At 37.8% G+C, this 21,581-nt stretch overlaps 1 protein-coding gene across 1 annotated transcript in view; it reads right to left on the bottom strand.

The window, feature by feature from the left end:
* LOC150108384 (uncharacterized) overlaps window positions 1-21,581 on the bottom strand; it is a 399,479-nt gene that overhangs the window by 331,616 nt on the left and 46,282 nt on the right. Inside the window, exon 3 of the mRNA XM_090390735.1 lies at window positions 16,725-16,829. Within this exon, the coding sequence (XP_090246861.1) occupies window positions 16,725-16,829 (105 nt within the window). The remainder of the gene's footprint in view (window positions 1-16,724; window positions 16,830-21,581) is intronic.

Here is a 21,581-nt window from a genome sequence, read left to right as displayed (position 1 = left end):
ATAGTACCCATATATAAAAAGGTAAATAAAACTGAATGTGAGAATTACAGAGGTATTTCCCTACTGAGTGTTCCTGGCAAGTTCTATGCAAGTATACTTAAGAAACGGTTGAGAAGAATTGTGGAAGAAAAGCTTGGTGAAGAACAAGCTGGATTCAGGCCAAACAGAGGCTGTCAGGATCAGATCTTCACTTTACGACAAATAGTCGAGAAAGCATGGGAATATAACAAAGATTTGTATTTAAGTTTTGTCAATTTGGAAAAGGCATATGACAAGGTGCCAAGAGAGAAGCTATTCAATATGCTGCAGTTATATGGTGTCAATGGGTCATTATATCAAGCAATACTTAGTCTTTATTTGAGTTGTAAGTCAGCAGTTAGAATTGAAGGAAGTACAGGAAGATGGTTTAATGTTAAATCTGGTGTGAGACAAGGATGTATATTATCCCCTCTGTTATTCATTATCTATATGGATCACATTATGAAGGAAAGTGGTATTAAACATGATATCAAAATTGGAGATGTTAATGTCAGCTCTTTGCTTTATGTGGATGATGTTATACTTCTAAATAAATCCGCTACAAGTCTGCAGGATTCTCTGACTAAATTGAATAGCTGTTGTAATAGATATGGTATGAAGGACAGCAATAAAAAGACAAAGACAATGAAAATAGGCAGAATCATTGAAAATGTCAACTGTGTTTTGAATGGAGAACCTGTGGAACAAGTAAAACATTTCAGCTACTTAGGCACGATTTTTAGTGAAGATGGTAAATTAAATATAGAAATAGACAACAGAATCAGCAAAGCTGGTATGGTGGGAAGTCAATTGAATAAATTCATATGGAATAAGAGAGAAATTAGTTAGAACACTAAATTAGCTGTATACAAGCCAGTGTTCAAACCAGTTTTAACTTATGGATCTGAGAGCTGGGTCAGAAATAAAACACTTGACCAAAGACTAGAGACTGCAGATATGAGAGTCCTGAGAAAGATTAGAGGCGTGAACAGATGGCATCAATGGCAATATCATATTAAAAACGAGGATATTAGGAAAGAACTTGATTTGTCAGCATCCAGGAATGCGTTAGCAGAGCTAATCTCAGGTGGTATGGTCACCTAAACAGAATGGGTGAAGAAAGATTAGCAAAACAAGTGTTCTCTGCCAGGTTGGCAGCAAAACGACGCAGAGGTAGACCAAGATATAGGTGGATTGATACGGTACAAAGTGCCTTAGACGATAGAAATATAAGATCTGATAATGTTGTAGTCTTGACAAGTAACAGACTGATTTGGAGGAAAATTGTAGATAGGAAGTTAGTAATGATGTAATTTTTTTCATGTAGTACTATCATATCCTGTACACCCCCTTGAGGGTACATGGCAGGAATTTGATGATGATGTGTTTAGTCTTAAGTGTAAGTTTATTTTAAAAAGGCCTTGGATCCAATTAATTTGTAGTTAGTTATGTAAAGTTGTTTGAAGCGTATATATATTGTTTTTGTTTTATTAAATGTGTTTATTTTGTATTTTGGTCTTGAGTCAGTGATTATTTGGATTCTTAAAGAAAGAGTTAAGATCATTGCACCAACTGGAGTGAACCCTTGTGCATATAATAACATATAGGTGCACTCAGAATTAAAAAAATAATTGTTAGAAACAGATCATTCTCTATGGTAGGATTAATATTAAAATATAAGATAATATATATGAATATCTCCTCTATATAAAAATCAACCAATTATTATCAGTATCCACTATTATCTGCTGTTAACCAAACCCCACCTTCTCTTCCTAACAGAAACTCAAATTTCACCTTCCTCCGGCACTATCCATCTCAACCAGGATTGAGATGGATAGTGCCGGGGGAAATAGTTAAATAGCGTATATCCAAACTATATACACTATAGTTTGGATATACACTATATAGTGTATATCCAAATAGTGTATAGTTTGGATATAGTATATATATCCAAACTATACACTATTTAACTCCTTTCGACCCAAGGGTGGTGTGCATGCATAACATCATGCACACCACCCTTCCACTCTGACACATAACCTGCCAGAGAGCACCTAACCTAGAATAGCCCAACTTTGACCTTCTTTGGCTAAAAATATCTCTCCCCCCACTTCAAATTCATCTGCTGTCTCTATCGCTCTCCTAATACCACCAACCACTCTGAGCTCTTTAATTTCCTCTCTTCAAAAGTTCATTTCCTCCAGTCCCACTCTCCTAATAGTGAAATTATCCTCCTAGGTGATTTTAATGTCCATAACACCAACTGGCTTCCTCTTCCAGTTGTACAGATCCTGCAGGCAGAGATGCTGAAATATTTGCTATCACCAACAACCTTACACAAATTGTTCACAAGCCAACCAGAATAACAAATAACCCAAATCACTCCCCAAATACCCTAGATCTCTTCCTTACCAATGACCCTTCCAAGTATACAGTGAATGTAGTGAGCCCCATGGGTAATTCTGACCACAACCTAGTGCTCATCTCCTACCCCATGCAACAACGCTTACACAGTCACATCTGCACAAGATGTAGTTTGGCATTATAACAGTGCCAAATGAGAGCCTCCGAGAATACTATGCTTCATTCCCATGGTTGTACTATTGTTTGCAGTCTACGAATCCAAACATATCACCAAAGTAATCCTCACTGGCATGATAACATACATTCCCACACTTCTCCAAACAGCCGTCCCATATCCAAACCCAGGTTCTCCAAAAGATGTGACAAGGCTGTACAAATGAAAAATCAGGTATACCACAACTGGCAAAAATTAAGGACTCCATCCTCCAATGCCTATACTGAAGCCCGAAACAGATGCAAAAAAATTATCAATGATTCCAAAACAGAATCTGAACGGGCAAAAAGCAAGAAACTTGCAGCCTGTCCTAGCAGCAGCCATGCCTTTTGGTCTCTTGCCAAAGCAATTGATCGCAACTTTTGCCCTACATTACTCCCACCCCTATCATACCCAGATTTGCTTAATTGCAACATCACCCACAGAAAAAGCTAATCTCCTGGATTCACACTTTGCCTCCAATGCACGCATAACTGACAATGGCAAATGCCCCCCGTCATTCCAACTGCCCAACATACAATAACCCCTGTATCCTTTTGCCAGAAAGAGATCATAAATCTGTTGTTAAAATTAGACACAAAAAAGCTCCTGGTCCTGAAGGTCTGTGCAGCAGAACTGACTCCAATTCTATGCCATCTGTACACACTCTTACTCCACTGGTATATATATCTCAAAGCCTGGAAATTGGCCTATATTCAACCCATTCCCAAAAAGGGTGAGAAATCACTACCATTTAACTACTGCCCTATCTCGCTCACCTCAATCCTATCTAAAGTGATGGAGAAAACCATCAATTCTCAACTCCTACTCTACCCTTCAAGGTACCCAGCTATTAAGCGACCACCAGTACAGATTTCGTCGATGCTGATCAACAGGTGACCTGCTCTCATATATCACCCATATCTGGACATATGCCATGGAAAAATTTTGCAAATCCCAAGTAGTTGCACTTGATATCTCTAAAGCCTTTGACCGGGTCTGGCACAAAGGCTTACTAAGCAAACTTCCATCATTTGGACTGTCTCAGGACTTCTGCAGATGGATTGCCAGCTTCTTGTCTGGACACACACACACTATGTGTGATGGTAGATGGCTTCCTATCCTCCCACCGTCCAACTAATGCTGGGGTCCCATAAGGTTCAGTTCTCTCACTGACCCTCTTCCTTCTGTTCATCAATGACCTACTTCAGTTGACCTCCAACCCAATACACAGTTTTGCAGATGACAGCACATTGCACTCCTCCCTTTCATTCAATAAACCTTACCCTACACAACTCACAGAACATCAACCACAACTTCCCTTAATTCAGACCTCCAAGACATCCTCCGATGGGGTTCAGATAACCTCATCAACTTCAACGCTAGAAAAACCTAGTTCTGTCTTATTTCTAACAAAAAAGAACCATTTTCCACCAGGATTATTTTTGATAACACTCAAATTCCCAGACAAGATGAAATTTCTCTTCTCAGAATTACCATGACATCAGGCCTCTCCTGGCATAAACACATCACAACCATTGCATCCTCAGCTTCCAAAAAACTAGGCTCTCTTTCACTCAAGACGTCACTTCACTTACAAATCACAAATCTGCCCAGCTATCAATTACTGCTCTCACATTTGGAGTGAGGCTCCTAAAAGCTCTCTCAAAATACTTGACTCAATACAGAGGAGATCAATTAGACCGATAAATGATCCATCTCTTACCAACTCACTCCCCCCACTTTCACATAGATGTTAACCTCAGCTTCCAAAAAACTAGGCTCTCTTTCACTCAAGACGTCACTTCACTTACAAATCACAAATCTGCCCAGCTATCAATTACTGCTCTCACATTTGGAGTGTGGCTCCTAAAAGCTCTCTCAAAATACTTGACTCAATACAGAGGAGATCAATTAGACCGATAAATGATCCATCTCTTACCAACTCACTCCCCCCACTTTCACATAGATGTTTAGTCTCTGCAATTTATATATTCTACAAATATTTTCATGGAAAATGCTCATCTGAAACAGCATCAATAATTCCCCCACTCTGTACTAAACCCATTGGAACACGTACAGCCACCTCCCAACATCCCTTCGCAGTACGCCTTGAAACCCACAGAACAAGTTTCTTTTCCTCCTTCATCCCTGCTACTGCTGTATTGCGGAACAGTCTTCCACCCCCTGATGTATTTCCCAAGGAATACGATATACAGGCTTTTAAATTGAATGTCAACAAGTTTCTCCTTTCCCATCCCACTATCCATATACAGTACTAAAGGTTGACCAGCCAACATAAAAAAAAATATATATCAAGTCCTGACACTTGCTAAGATGTAAATATTTGCTCAGTTTCCAAGGATGGTCTCTAGTTCTCCCACCAACAGACCTGTTCTGAAAAATTTCTTTTCTATTAATCTTGCATTAATCCCCCCCTCTTTTTTTTTTTTTTTTTTTTTTTTTTTTTGCCTGTCAACAACTTCTTTGACACACAAATCTTCAATACGCCCTCATCAGGTTCATTCTGTAGACCTACAACCATCTTGATCATGCACCTATGGATCCTCTCCACCTCTTCCCCATCCCCGAGAAACCCAGGTGACCAGATCTATGCACAGTAGTCCAGATGGGATCTTACCAAGGCTCTATATATAGGCATAATCTGCTTGTCTCTCAGGGTATTATTCTCTTCAGTAACCAAGTAATCCAATGAGTTGCCTTAGCCATTTTTGCAATATGTCCTCTATACATTAACTCCTTATCCACTAACCCCAAAACCTTGGCTTCAATTTCCTGAGTACAGTTCCATCAATGTGTACAATACACAGCTGGTGATCTTTTCAACCCAAAATGCATAACCTTACACTATGCTCCATTAAGCTGACATCTATTCTCCTTTGCAGACCGCCAGTCTATCCAAAGACTCCTGCAAAATTTTAACATCTTTATTAATTATTATTAACATGCTAACATACAGAACGAATGAATTAATGGAAAATAAAAATGATGAGACTGATGCAATGAATGAGATCGCACAGTTACGGGGGGGGGGCGATACACAGGGAAAATCGGCAGCTGGAGCGTTGGCAAAAATGCTTACCGAACGCACCGACTAATAAACATCAAAAGTATGATAGGAAAAATAAGAGTATGATAGTGAGCGTAAACAAAATGAAAGAGCAAGTGTTGTATGGAGATTCTTTAGTAAGAGGTGTGATAGTTGAGAGTTTAACAAAATCGTACCACCCTGGTGCGAACGATATAAGCGAGTCAATTAGAATGCAAAACCAGAGGGTGAAAGAATTGATAGTAGTAGCAAGTACAAATGATTTGAAAGGAGACAAAATGGCTATGAGAGAGGATTTGAAGGAATTGCTTGAGGTAGAAAAAGAGAAAAGTGAGAGAGTTAGGATGGTGAGTCTGTTTCCACGCTATGATAGTGAAGAGTATAGAAGGAGGGAAATTGCTAATAACTTTATATGTGGATTATGCAGGAGGAGTGGTGTGGAATGAGTTCGATGGGCGAAAGGATTTATATCAGATGGATGGTTTACATTTGAATGGATTTGGTGTACGGAGACTTGAAAAGGTGTTGTTGAATGTAGTGGATGTGCAGAATCAGGGAAACTAGAGTTATTGGTAGGGGGGGGGGAGTAGATATGCAGACTTTAGGGAGACAGTTGAGTGTATGAATGTGTGTAATATGCCCGAGCGAGTATGAAAGACAAATCAGAATGGGATAATTAGTATAAGGCATCAAAATAGAGATGGGACAAATGGGCTTCTGCAATTCATGTATACTAATGCCAGAAGTATTACGAACAAGAAGGAAGAATTTTTGGCCTTGGTTGGCACTTCCAGGCCACAGGTTATTGGCATTAGTGAAACATGGCTGACAGAAGATGATATAGCTAGTGGGTTTGAATGTGAGGGGTATGGTGTGTTCAGGAATGAAAGGGAGAATAAAATGGGGGAGGAGTGTTATTGATAACTGATGAGCTACAGCCAAGGAGAATAGAAGTGGAACTGCAGGATAGAGAAAAGAGCACATTTGAGGCTATTTGGTGTAAGATTGAAACTAGCAGAATAAAATATACAGTTGGGTGCTGCTATAGACCAGGTGATGGAATAGATGGTTGAGATAGTATGCATAAGCAAATAGAAGAAAGGAGTGGAAGGAGGGTAATTATTCTGGGAGATTTCAACTATGGTAACATTGATTGGAAGGAGGAGAGGACACGTGGAAGGAATTAGATTTTATGCGGTTATTAAGGGATAATTATCTGCGACAGCATGTAATGGAAAATACTAGGGGGTGAGAAAGTGTGCTTGACCTAGTAATTGCATCTGGGAATTTGGCTGTAACGAATATGACCACGTTGAGACCAATTGGTGAGAGTGATCATAGGGTCTTGACTTGGGAGGTGGCTAAAGGTGTGGAATTTACAATTAAGATAGGGTACATGTGGAATTATCGGGCTGGTAAGTATGACAAGCTTAGGAGTTTGATTGGTTCAGTGCCATGGCATGTAAAACTGAAAGGCTAGATGTTGATAGTGCATGGAAGGCGGTTAAGAAGTGTTTGCATGAGGCAATGGCTGACTGTATACCTAGAATCCGAATAATAAATCAAGCAAGGGTTAAATGGATGAATAACACCATTAAGCTCGAGCTGCAAAAAAGAAACAACCACGGAGGGAATTTAAGGAGTAAAGTAACCGGCAGGCACATGAACAGTATAAAGCGCAGGCCAGAAAGATAACGAGTGTGGTAAGAAAAGCAAAAACGGATTATGAAAGAACATTAGCCATGCAGGCTAAAGAGAATCCCAAACAGTGTTTTCAATATGTTGAAAGCAAAAGAAAAAATGTATATGGTAGAATGATTTTAAAGAATGCCGATGGTAGGGAGGTAACCGAATCAGTTGATATAGTTGAATTACTGAGCAAGCACTTTGCAAGAGTATATCATCCAGGTGGTGACATTGCAGGAATGAATGAATCAATAGATTATATGAGAATTGTGGTGAATGAAGTGGAGGTGAATAGTCTATTACAAAACCTCAATGTCAATACATCTGTGGGATTGGATGGTATACCAGCTCGTGTCGTACGTGAAGCGGCTAAAGAATTGTCATTGCTCCTTGACCATTTTGTTTAATTTGAGTCTCGGGTCTGGGTTATTCCCGAGGGGAGTGGAAAGAGGGGGAAAATACTTCCACTGCATAAAGGAGGTTCCAAGACTGCTGTTGTAAATTACCGACCGATTAGCATATCAGGAATCGTTGTCAAGGTCTTGGAGAAATTATTCAAGATAAAAATACAGGATTGGATAGACAAAAATGGGATACTGTATGGGGGACAACATGGTTTTGTGAAGGGTAGATCATGCCTCAGTAACTTGCTCACGTTTTATAACATGACAGCTGAACTGGATAAGGGTAATGGGTTTACAGTGATTCTACTGGACCTTGCTAAGGCCATTGACAGGATACCACATGAAATTCTAATCAGTAAACTGTAGCATATGGGGATGGATATAGGGTTGGTGAGATGGATAGGAGGGTGGTTGATGGAGGGATATCAGGGAGTGTTTATTAAGGAGTAGAGTCCAAAAGACGGCCTGTGACTAGTGGTGTGCCGCAGGGTTCTGTTCTTGGACCACTACTTTTCAATTTGTTCATTAATGATATATTGGAAAGGATCTGAGAGGAAGTGTTCACCTGCTGATGATGCAAATTTGGATAGAGCAACAGTGAGTGCACAGGATGTCAAAATTTTGCAAGATGATTTGTATAGTTTGGAGGACTGGGCTAAGGAAAATGGATGTCAATTTAATGTGGCAAAGTGTAAGGTTATGCATTTTGGGGTGAAAAGATTAGCAGCAGTATATCACATTGGTGGAACTGTACTCCAGGAGATTGATGAGGCCAGGGATGGATTTGAAAGTGTTGGTGGATAGGGAGTTGAAGTTTAGGGGGCACATCGCAAAAGTGGCTAAATCAGCTCATCAAATCACTTGGTTGCTGAAAAATACTTTAACAAGCAGAAACAAACAAGTTATTGTTCCTCTGTATCGAGCCTCGATAAGACCCCATCTAGACTACTGTGCCCAGATATGGGCACCAGGGTTTCTTCTTGATGGGGGGAGGTGGAGAGGATCCAGAGACGAGTGACCAAGATGATAGCAGGTCTATGGAATGAACCTTATGAGAACAGGTTGAAGATTTATGGGTTGAAGAAATTGGTTGATAGGCAGAAAAGGGGTGATATGATTGAGACATTCAAATTACTGAAGGGTTTTTATAAGATTAATTCAGAAGATATTTTTGAGATCAAGACTGGTGGTGGGAGAACTAGGGGACACCTATGGAAGCTGAGCAAGAGTATGGTTAGCAAGGGTGTTAGAGCTGGGTTCTTTACTTGCAGAGTGGTGAATGAGTGGAATAAGCTGCCAGAGTCTGTTGTGGATGCCATGACTGAATGAGTTCAAGGCAAGGTATGATAGATACTGTGTGAATGTCAAATAGTTGTTCTTGACATGATGTTAAGGTCTCCCTCAATGAGTCTGTCGACTCCTTGGAGTTGTTCAGAATAATAATATTATTCAGGCCTCCATGGAGTCAAAAGACTCATCGTGGGAGGTCTTTCCTAAGAAACACAAAGTATCATACCACTCCTTGAACTCGTTGACCCAATTTTAGCCCATGAGCATTAATCCAATGCTCTACCCCAGTGTTTCTCAAACTTCAGATATTCGCATACCCCTTCTTAAATTTTCATTATTACCAAGTACCCCCTTATCAAAAAATAAATAAAGTACAGTTACATCCCGAATTATGTAAGTAATGTGTTCCATAAACCTTTATGTAACTCAAATTTTACGTAAGTTGAATTTGTAAATTTTTTTGCCATTAATCAGATATTTTCTATTTTAATATTTTTTATTTTTGGAGTGATTAAAAAAAAATTCAATTAGAAAAAAAATTTATCAATTGTATTTGAATAATATACATACTGTAAACATGAAAGTATGAAAAATACATAATATAAAATGTATACTCAGATGATCCCATATTTTATATGGGGTTGTCTGAGTTGTCATCTTGACATGTCACCGTCGCCATAGGTGGCCTTGTAACTAGACATATCAGAAAAGATACGGCGGCTAACATTTTCGAACTTCTCAGTGTTCGGATCCATTGATTCTAATTTTGCTAATACCTTGTCTATCAAGTTAAAAACTTTGGCTAGTCCTTTGTAGTAAATTTCTTTATGTCTGGCAGTTCAATCGGCTTAGTATTTTCTTTGGAATGGCTCCAACTGAATAAAGTCATCATTAGTTAGCTCTTCATCATGACAAGAAACTCGTTAATGTCACTGTCACGCCTCACCTGTGATTTTGATGCTGTGCATTTCTTGAATCATTTGAACCATCCAGCACTAGCTTTAAATCTATTCTCCGCATCCGTGATGCCAGCCTGCTCTTTTAAATCCTTATATAAGGACATAGCAGTCTCCCGGATAATCAGCAAACTTAACAGTGTCTGCTTCTATGTCAGATCATTGATCCAGTGAGACAACAATTTCTCAATCTCCGATATCGGGCCCAGCTAATTCTTGGTAATAACTATGCTCTTCAACACTACCGCACCTTTCATGCTTTCAATAATGCAAACATTATCCTTCACTACTGTATTCACTGTCGAAATAGGTCGATTTATTTCCCGGGCTATTGTTGATAGAATTTTCCCGCCTTCATACATACGAATTGTTTTCAACTTTTCTATAATGTAATTGCAGACCTTTGTTTTTTAGACTTATTACCAGCACATTCGGTTTTGCATTTGCATTCCATTTTAAGGGTAAAAAAACAATGAAACTAGCAGTGATAACAAGTGACCGAGCTAACTGCGCGAAGCATCTACTACTGTACTGCAATAAGGATCTCAGAGACACGCCTGCGCAAAGCCGCAAACGTGTTCATACGCGCTAGTAGATTTATTAAGTAACTGTGAATTTACTTAAGTCGCATGTTAGTTAACTCTGGGTGTAACTGTATATTTCATTGTAAATGTCTATTTTATTTGATTTTATATGTTCATGTAAACAAAAAGTATGATTTATTTTTAAAAAAATGAAATTTGGAATAGGTTCCTCTTCATTTCTCGTCCATGAAAATCCACATTTGAAGTAATTCATATCATACTTACGAAGATTTTTCATCTTTTTCCTAGTTGGTTCTCTAGAGAAGTCAGATGGCACATACCCATATCAATTTCATTTGATCCAGATACAATAACATTGCTTTCTTGTTGCTTACAGCTACTTCTATTTGCTGTATTGCTCTCTTTTGTGCGTTTTATGAATCCAGTCTTTAACCAATGATCCATACTTAAGCATTTGAAAGCTAAAAAAAATTACCTTATTTACTCAAATATAACTCACTTTTTTCCCAAAATTAAAGCTAAAAAATCGTGGTGCGAGATATATGCGGGGATTTTCAGAAACTAAAGTTTTCAGAAAAATACTGAAAATGGTGACTTACCAAGAAGCTCCTATTCGCTATCGCTACTTTTGGCATCGAGAACAGTTTCCTTGTGCGTATCATCAAAGTCATCTACCCAAATAGCTTCATCATCTTTCCAATTATTTCAAGCAAAAATTACCCGTAATTTAGAAGACTTGAGATACGTAATGAACAATCCTTCACAAATAACTAATGAGAAATAAAGCAGAGCACGAAACAGACAGCAATGGTAGGCCAGCAGAGATAGAGCAGCTATGAAGAAATGCATATGATTGGTGCGGTATAAACAAAAGATCATGTTAACCAAAGACAAAGGCAAGCCAATAGTTGAGTTGAGATGCTAATTCTCTTCAACCGAATTCCATAATATCTGAAACACATTCACTATATATTTCTTAGTTTTAACACATTCACGATGGGGGTAGTGTCAAGCAAAACCATATGTCGCACCGGCAACATATGGTTTTGCTCGAGTCTAACAGCAGTTCCTGTTGGAGGGGAGATGCGATTCATTAGTTAGTGCCGTTTTTATCCCAGTTGTCTCTAATTCACTATTTGTTGAGAAATATATTACACAAATTGCAAATATCTCTGTACTTTATTCAGTGATACAATAAAACTAATTGTTTTTCTTATGTCTTCAGTATAGTGACGCTGTTGGGAGGGCATGTTGTTTACCATAGGGAGTGAGTTACTATCGCCACGACGTTTATGTCCTGGCGATAGTAACTCTCAATTTAGTAGGAGAATTCATACATAACATAATTTATTGAGAAATATATCTGTTAAAATAATTATTTTTTTTTTTAATAATGATTAAAGAAAATTCGCGTACCCCCCGGGGGTACGCGTACCACACTTTGAGAAACACTGCTCTACCCAATTTTGTTTCATTGGCAAGCAACTGAATAGTTCCTCTCAAATCCTTTCCTATACAAATTAAATAGTGTCAGCCCAAGGACAGAGCCCTGTGGCATGTCACTAGTCACAGATCTACTGGACTCTACTCCTGAATAAACTATTGTGATATCTCTCAAACCACCATCTTATCCACTTCACCAACTTTATATCCATCTCATGTGCTGCAATTTATTGATTAAAATTCCATGTGGTATCCTGTCAAAAGCTTTTGCAAAGTCCAGCAGTATCACTGTAAAACCCATTACTTTTATACAACTCAGCTGTCACTATGTTATAAAATGTGAGCAAGTTACTGAGGCATGACTTACTTTAAAATCATGTTGCCCCACATACAGTATCCCATTTCTCTCTATCCATTCCTTTATTTTGCTCTTGACCAAATTCTCCAGTACCTTGACTATAACTGTTAATATTCAGATTGGTCAGTAATTTGCTACATCAGTATTGAAGCCTCCTTTATGCAATGGAACTAGTTAACCCTCTTTCTGCCACTCTTGGGACTAACCCAGACCATAGCCAAAGTAGTGAAAATGCTGGTTGTTGTGACCATTTTTTTTTTTTTTTTTTTTGAGTAGCAAAGTGAGAGCAATGACAAACTTTACTCAATTTTTTAGAGACAGGTTGCATAAAGGCTTGCTTCCATATTGTTGGGTAGAATGTCAGATAAGTATGATACTTATATAAGTGATACAGGATGCACATTAATTCTGGATCAGAAATTTGTTTGTTTTTTAGCACAATTAAAAGAAGACTGGGAAGACATGTAGACTGGGAAGCACTAGTATCAAAACTAATAAGGATTTTTCCGATATCCTCCTTGCAAAAGATCAGAGGAGGCATGTAGTGTTTGTGGTACTGCAGGAGGCGATTTGCCTTGGTCATCTATACAAGAGTTAGAGCAAAAGATATGACAAAAAGTCTGCCTTTTATCTTTTAGTGATGGCACCATCAGAACATATGCAGTGAAAACAAAAAAAGGGAAAAGAAGTTATCCCAAACAGTCTTAATGTGGTACCAATAGATTCTACCACTGAACAGAGAGCCAAATGCAAGCTTACTGCATTTAGTCCTTACCAAGTCTGCTTTGGATTTATTGATAATTTTCTTTTGCTTGTTTCAGTGTAGGGTGAATGAGATGCTGGAGTTATGGATTAGAGCAATAAATATATATGTATTTATTTTTATTTATTACAGACTGCAAAAAAGCATATTTTAGAAAACCATGGCTTAGAGAGAGCTTGGAGCATTGCAGTGGATAAGGGAAATGAAGATTCTCATTCCAGTAAGGATTATTTTGGTTATATGGTCAGAGGAAATAGACAGTATGAGGAGAGCAAAAACAGTAATCAGACTATGGAAAAACACAGAAATCCTGGAGATCATACTACTTGGCATATTGTAGTGCCCTAGAGATTAATGATGAGACTACTTTTCTATAGAAAAGTGAATAAAATTATGGTCAGAGTTGCCAAGAGCAGAGTAGATATCTATAGTGTATTTGGAAGGAGAAGTGATTAAGAAAACGTCCAAGTGCAAAAGCATAAAATGAAACTATACAGTAAGGTAATGAAATAATGAGCCAGAGTAGACTGAAAAGCAGGAATTTCAGGTTTGATAAGTTTTGGCAAGGAATGTCTGACATCACAAACGTGCACATTCCTCCATTTTTATGGAAGACGTAAGATGTACATGCAATAGTGAAAGTGGACTGTAGTTGTGGAGGAGGCCAAATGGGCTTTGGTTAGGAAAAGGAGGTCAGGTTTTGATGCATTTAGGTGGTGGTAATATACATCACTGACGTTTGCACTGGTGCAACTGGACGTTGATGAAATGGATGTGGAAGCAGTTTTCATTTAATGAAATTGTTATTTTGGTTTTTGGGGAAAGTATACTTCTATTATTTTTCATATTTTTCTGCAAGAGATTTTTTCTTTCTTTATGTTCTTCTGCCAGTTCTGCTTTTCTATTGATATTTCTTAGATGGATGGTGCCTATCTTGAATTTTGCTAAAGATGGATCAGAGTTTGTTCGAGCAGCTTTTAACTGCTTGGCTTGGTTCCTTGACAAAAACAGCAGCATCATCTTATTTAACCACATAATACTTATTTAACCAGCATAAAATTTCATTATGTCATACCATCACTCTTGATTTAAGCATATACAGAATACAATCTGATTGGCTAAATCTCAAGTTGCTAGCACATTCTCATTCATAATAATAGAGTATTTTAATAATATGGTGTTACACCTTTTCACTATTTGTATATGTGAAATATGACTTCTGCATTACTTCAACTTTTGTATCTCTTCTGGGTCTAGCTCCCACTGATTCGGCAAGATAAGTACTTTAGTTTCTTTCTTTTGTTTTTTACTCTGATATTTTAATTTTATTTTACTGGTGCTAGTGGTGGATTTGAATAATAGGCATGAAATTGAAATAATGGAAAGCAACTGCAAAAAACTGGAAAACAATTTATAAGAAGCAGGCTACTACTCAACTGCTCCTTCACAGTTGAAGATCTCATCAGGTTCATCCAAAATCTAGAAGTTAAAGACTTACCAGTGATAATTCACTAATTATCTCCTTTCTGCATTGCCTCATTAAATGTATGAGAATTCCACAGCATTTCCAGTCTATTGTCAAGATTCTTCCTTCTGCATTCCTTTGGATGGCAAAAAGAATTTGGAAGGCAAGTTAAACAAGCTATAAGGAAACTTATGCTACACCATAATATCAGGTTTCTGTTTTTCCAAAAACATACTTCTGCATATATAAAGATATAAAAACTTTAAAGATTAAGTTTTTTTTCTTGTCCCCCTCCTTGGGTCATTCTGTAATATCTAGAAGGATATGCAGAAGGGAGAATCTTGACAATAGACTGGAAATACTGTGGATGTAATAAGGTTTATAATTTGTAAAAAAGGTTTACAAATTTTCAATCAGATGAAAATTCTTCCAGGAATTGCAACCACATTTATACGGTGGCCACTACCATCATGACAGCTGGAGACTGGAAATTTATGAATAACTCCACATTAGACAAAATAGAAAGACACCCCAGGAGTGGAAAAGTGGAATATGCATAGTTAAAAATATATATCTTGACAATGCTCAACTGGTAGACATATGGAGGATTCGCAATCCTGATCCCAGGCTTACACGTACATGAATCAAGGTATTGGTACCAGTCTTGATTGAATTTATATATCTCTTCTTCCTTTATAAATGGGATAATTCAGATAAAACATCTTGACATCAAGAAGTCAGATCATAATCCAGTTCTACTTAAATTCTGCAGTATGGAATACGTACAGATCAGTTCTGGACCATGGAGACTTCCAAATTTTCCACTGATCTTTTCAACCAAATTCTAGACACCCTGTTCAAACTGGAATAATGTTACCTTGAACTAGGATATGTGGTTAAAATTCAAACAAGCAGTAAAACAGAATATGGTTGAATGGGGAAAGGAACAGACTTTCCTCAAAAGAAAAAAAGCTGAAAGACTTGTATAAAAAGCTGGTTTATAGGAAACGAACGCAATGGTATAGAATGTAGCATCATTAGAAACATTAACACTGAGATAAAAGTGGAAATACAGAAAGAAGCAGAAGACAGAAATTCTAAAATAAGAATACAGCAGCACTTAGCATATAGCTACTCAGATGCATTCTTTAATAGGCTAAATTCCACGAAGAAAGTTCATTGTTGGCCACTCCAAGCCTCCGAATAAGCAAAGCAGTGGTATTACAAATAATGAAACTAATTACCACCTAATGGTGCAAAGTACCACATAGGCTAGGCATTTTCTCTGGGGTGTAGAGTCAGCACACCTCATTGTTCCTATATTAGTTCTCTCTTATTGAGCTTCCTCCAAGCTTATGGTTTAATCCTGTCAGCAAGGTTTACAGCCAAGGTATAAACCAGCCCACGAAAGTGATTATAGAGATTTCACTGCTGCAGAATGATTGTATTTCAATGTTTAGCACAGATCCAAAACGCAATATTCTAGACTTACACAATTTAATCCAAACTAATCACTACAAATGATGTATGCTATAAAAGGATAACTCAAGAAGAATATCTACAATCCCCCCCCCCCTGTAGACAATGAGGACTGATGCAAAGCAATGTACAGAAAGCTACTCCATTAGATGGAGAGGAAGAGAGAATAATAATACATGAAGCACCAGACATCAATAAGTAATGGACCTATGGTTCTAGTGGATAATGAACTGATCTAAAAATCAAAACGTAAGTGGAAGAATTTATTATAACTAATTAATAATGGAAACATTAACTAATTTATTTTATTGCAATTTATTTTTGGATATCTATTAACACAGATGGATCTATTCTCCTGCAGCCGATAGTGCATCTAATATCACATGCTTTCAGTTGAATTGATGTTCTCTTTATGATTGTTTTCCTATAATTGTATTGATAATGGCTATGAAACATAGCTGAAAATTCTAAAAATAAAAAGAATTAATATTAAGTGTTTGTTATTAATTAGTTATGAGAGGATAATGAAAATAAGATGTCCATGCATCAAAACCAGATGCATGGACATCTTATTACACTATTACACAGTTTATTACACTATAGCATAAAATTTTTAACTGCATGATTAATGCAATAATTCCAAGATATATCAAAAATTATATAATAAACAAAATTATATTTACTTACCAACATGAGTTTTGAAACCTTGAGGTTTAATAACACAGCTACAAAGCTCACACACTATTAAATAAAATTCATCCCTTGCAGGGCAAAATCCAAACAAAGGCATATCTGAAATTCAGAAATTATAATTCAGTGTGGTGTTTTAAAACAAATTCTTTCATATTATCATTATTAATCAGATTTCCATGAAGTCCAAAGACTCATTACTGTCACACACAGTTCATCATACTGTACCTTAAAATGCATTCACTATCTCTACATTCACCATACTCTCAGGCAATGCATTCCAGCCATCCAACACGTCCCATGCAAAAAAAACCTACTCCCCCCCCCCTCACACCTATATACAGCTTCCAAGGATGGAATCTCCCCATTCTATGAAAAGCCCCATTCACAGTGAGCTTACTGTCTCATGTTTCAATATATGTATGTCTCAATCATATCCCCTCTCCTCTTATCCACCTGACTTGGCAAATTGCATTCTTTCAATCTGTCTTCATACTCAATATTCCAGAGATCAGCAACCACCTTAGCTAATGGTCTTTGGACCATTTCCACCATCTCTCTATCCTTTTGAAAACCAGGTGACCAAATCTGTGCATAAACAGTCCATATGCACCTTATTAAACAAAGCCTTATATAACAGAATGAGAACATTTTTGCATTATATGTTAGTGTCCTCTGCATTATTGCCATAATCGGATGTGCTGTCATTACAATATTAGTAATGTGTCCTTGAAACTTCAGAGGCTTGTCCACCATCACTGCCAGATCCCTGATCTCCTCACCAACACCATACCCTGCATTCCATCTCTATGCTTCCCAAATTTTAAAACCTTATACTCTGCAACACTGAACTTGCAACCCATTCGGCCATTCTATTCAAGTTCCTCTTTCAAAGCCACAAGATCTGCTCTAATCCTCATAGTAGTTTTTCCCAACTTTGCATCATCTGCAAACAACTGTATATCACCATTTAGAACTTCCAACATCAATAACATACAACCTAAACAGCAACATGTCCAAAATAGACCCTTGGAGCACAACCACTAATGACTTGCTTTTCTTGGGATATTGCTCCATGCATACAAAATATGGTGACACTTATCAGGCAACCAATCTCCAAAGCAGTGCACTAATCTATTATTCAATTGGATCCAATTTAATCACTTGTCATGTAACAATTTATCAAAGGCCTTTCGAAAATCTAAAATGTACCACTGCATATTCATCTCCCTTGTCCTTTCATGGTCAACTTGTTATAGGTAGATTGCTAAAACACAATCTTCCTTTAGCAAAGCCATGATGTCTAAAAGAGAATGCTATTATCCACCTATTTCTGAATCTTAGTCCTGACTAACCTCTCCACCAATTATAATAAGTTTAGTTTAATCCTTTATCCAAGTGTAAACAAAAAAGTTTGTGCCTGAAATATCTTCAGGACTGAGACAACTCGTGGTAAAAGTGGACCAAGCTCTCATCACTACTTGTCTTAGTATCTTCCATAATGCAAAGCACATCTCCTTGCAGACATGTATAATGCTATGCATTAAGGGAAGGACCACTACCCAGACTGGTTTCGACCTTTATTGAGGTCTCTTCAGTGGGAGTCTGACCCAGAGGTGGTGATAATAAGGTGGAAGCAATGGAGAAGTCGTATTTACCTATACATGTCCGCAAGGAGACCTCAATAAAAGTCTAAACTGGTCTGGGTAGTGGCCCTTCCTTTAATGCATAGCATTATACATGTCCGCAAGGAGATGTGCTTTGCATTATGGGAGATACTAAGACAAGTAGTGATGAGAGCTTGGTCTACCTTTACCACGAGTTCCCTCAGTCCTGAAGATACTTCAGGTGCAAACTTTGTTTGCTTACACTTGGATAAAGGATTAAACTAAATTTATTATAGTCTAACCAAGTGGACATTATACATGTCCACAAGGAGATACTAATACAAGTAGTATCTTAGCAGTCCTCTCTGTTAGCCTACTGGCTGTGAGCTTCGCAACCATATGCCTGGGGAAGAAGTGTACTGGGTTCAATTCCCATCAGTGACGTGAGGGGCTGAAGTATCTTCCTCATCTATAGCCAAATTAGCTGGTCTTGGGCATGGACAGTAGGGTTTTCCCCAGTTTATCCTGAGGTTTTTCATCACGCAAAGCAGGCAAACCGACCTTGAGAACTGAACACTACAGGACATAGGATATACCGAAGCGTAGGGCTGACTACCTTATCCTATGAACGGCTTGAGGTTCGATGATTAACAAACCCTCAACACCGCAAGGTAAAAGAGGGTAAAAAGAAGATGAGAACCAAGTGGGAAAAAACTTCCAACTCTCTATCAATTCAATCACAACTCCAGATGCCTATAATTCAAAGCCTTTGCCTTATCAGCTCCCCTTATGAAGGAAGAACAATTTTGCTCTTTCCATTTCTTTGGAACTTGACCAATTAAAGACTCATGGTAAAAAGGTACATCAGTGCTTATTAATTCTCTGGAATATTCTCTCAAAGCACAGAATGATACATCAATAAGTCTTATGGCATTCTTCACATGCAGTTTATTGAATTCCTCATCTAGACACCGATGATGTTCACTCATCATCAGTATCTCCTCTCCCCAGTTTTGCACGATGTCGCATTCTTGAGGATGAAATACCTTTATGAATTGCTCATATCCTCCACAATGGCTACTATTTTAATATTTTCACCAATCAATACAATCCTTCCACAATCATTCTTCTACTAGCAACATATCAAAAGAACTGTAGATCTTACAGCATCATTAACTGCTGTTCACACTGCTTTTGCTCCCCCTTACCAAACGAATCGCCTTTCACTTTTTTTTTTTGTACTCCTCATGCAACTAATTATTGCCACTCGTGCTGCCTCCATAATGCCTTCTTCCAGATTGCATGCTCAACTCTTCTGTCATCCATTTTACACTTAGCTTATTTAACCTCCTGCCCTACCTGTCTTCATAAAAAAAAAACATCCTTTCATCATCTCTATTTCTGTCAGGTCTTACTCATACAACTACATCACTTATTTTAAAAATTTTTCAGTGGATGAACTCAATGCAACAATTCTGTTCCCCTCATTTCAGATACTGCTGGCATTCATATAAAACCATAATAGCTCACTTCAAGTTCTACAGCAGTCCTATGGACACTACTTCTCAAATGTGATTCCTCCATATCCCCCCCCCCCTGGCAGGCATTCCTCTCTATCACCAGCAATTCTACAACCCTCACATCATACTCCCCATATATTCCAGGCCATCTCAAGCTTCCCTTGTCCCCTCACACATTTTCACTTCTAAATCAAGCATGCACACTTCTCACACAGTGTCTCTGTCCACCCTCACATCCTCCATTTCTGTCTTGTGAATGAAGTGAACAAGAGGCTGCAGAGACATGAACACATTCTCCTCATTCCCAACCAAATCATTTGTTTCTACTACCACTATCAACTCTTTTGCTCACTTACTCCTCATATCCAATGCCTCAATTACTTTTCCCATTCCATGTCCAGAAAAACAAACCTTATGTACCTTTGCATTCACCACCTCTAATAATTGAATCACCACACAGTACTATTCTCATATCACTATATCAATACTCTTTCACATGGCCATCTTTTAATTCCAAACTTTCTCATTCTTCCAAAAAATTCTAAAATTATTCTCATTTCACTCCTCACATGCTTCATCTCTCTCTCTCTTATCTCACCTGCACAAGCTCCAGTTTCATCTCTTTAATCACTTTCTCACAGCCATTCATATGCACTATCACACTAGTCAGTCTCTCTGCCTTTCACACCTGCTGTCTTATCAGTCCTGCACATTATCATTATTGCACAGCAGTTTCCATTCTCTTTTTTTTTTTTTTTTTTGTCACCAGTCTCATAAGTCTTACCATTATCTTCACTACCCCACCATTAACCTCACATGCTTCCATAGCAACACTCATGATCTCCTGCTCTGCCTTTTGCCTACTACCACTCTCATTCAAGACATTTGACAGTCCATATGAGTGGTTGGTGTAATTTAGTGCTCATGTAAAATTGGCGATTTTTATTTGTTTTTTTCTTTAAAAAAAACAAAAAAATAGTGTCTTACAGTATATTAGATTTTTGTGATTTTAGAGTATTTAACCTCAGAGTAGATTATTAGACAGAAAAAGGAACTACAGAAAGCTGTTTAGGAAGAATAGAAACATAGAACAAAGAATAGAACATAGGAAGAATAAAAAAGGTCAGCAGCAAAATGGAAAACAAAGCACAGAATCAGGGTAAGTTAGTGGTAACAAAAATCTGGTAAGTAAAGTTGATTATAAAAAAAAAGGAGGATGTTACTTGGTATGGTGACTACCATAAAACATGCCATTGATGAGCAGGTTATAACGTAAAGTTTTTCCAGAGTAAACATTAAAAAGATTGCAAAAGCAATTGAAAAACAGAAAAGCAAAGAAAAAGAGATCACAATTCTAGTTAATGATTTAACTAGTGAAAAATTCAGTATGAGAGAGGATTCTTGTAGACAGGCTTATACGTTGGTTATGCATTATTAAAACACTTAAAGGAATTGAACAACGTAGTTAAGGATATAAATTAAATTAAACTTTAATAAATATTTTCCGATATTTCGGCAACGTTACGTTGCCATCTTCTAAAGGAACTTACAAAAAAAGTTACGTGCACGTAGGCACTACAATACAGAAACTGGGAATGAAGAGATGAAGCTATTGTTCTCCTAACAGTCCTGATGGTGCCCTCTAGCGGGCTAAGTAGGTGTTCTTGGCCGTTGGGCTGAAGGTCTGCTGATGTAGGCCTCCCAAATTTGGGACAGTCGCATACAAC

Source organism: Typopeltis vanoorti, chromosome 3 (assembly GCF_054136105.1).
Source record: "Typopeltis vanoorti isolate ZY-2024b chromosome 3, IOZ_Tvanoo_1.0, whole genome shotgun sequence".
Lineage (NCBI taxonomy): Eukaryota > Metazoa > Arthropoda > Arachnida > Uropygi > Thelyphonidae > Typopeltis > Typopeltis vanoorti.
The sequence above is the reverse complement of the archived record's forward strand: the minus strand, read 5'-3'. Positions and strand labels throughout refer to the sequence as shown.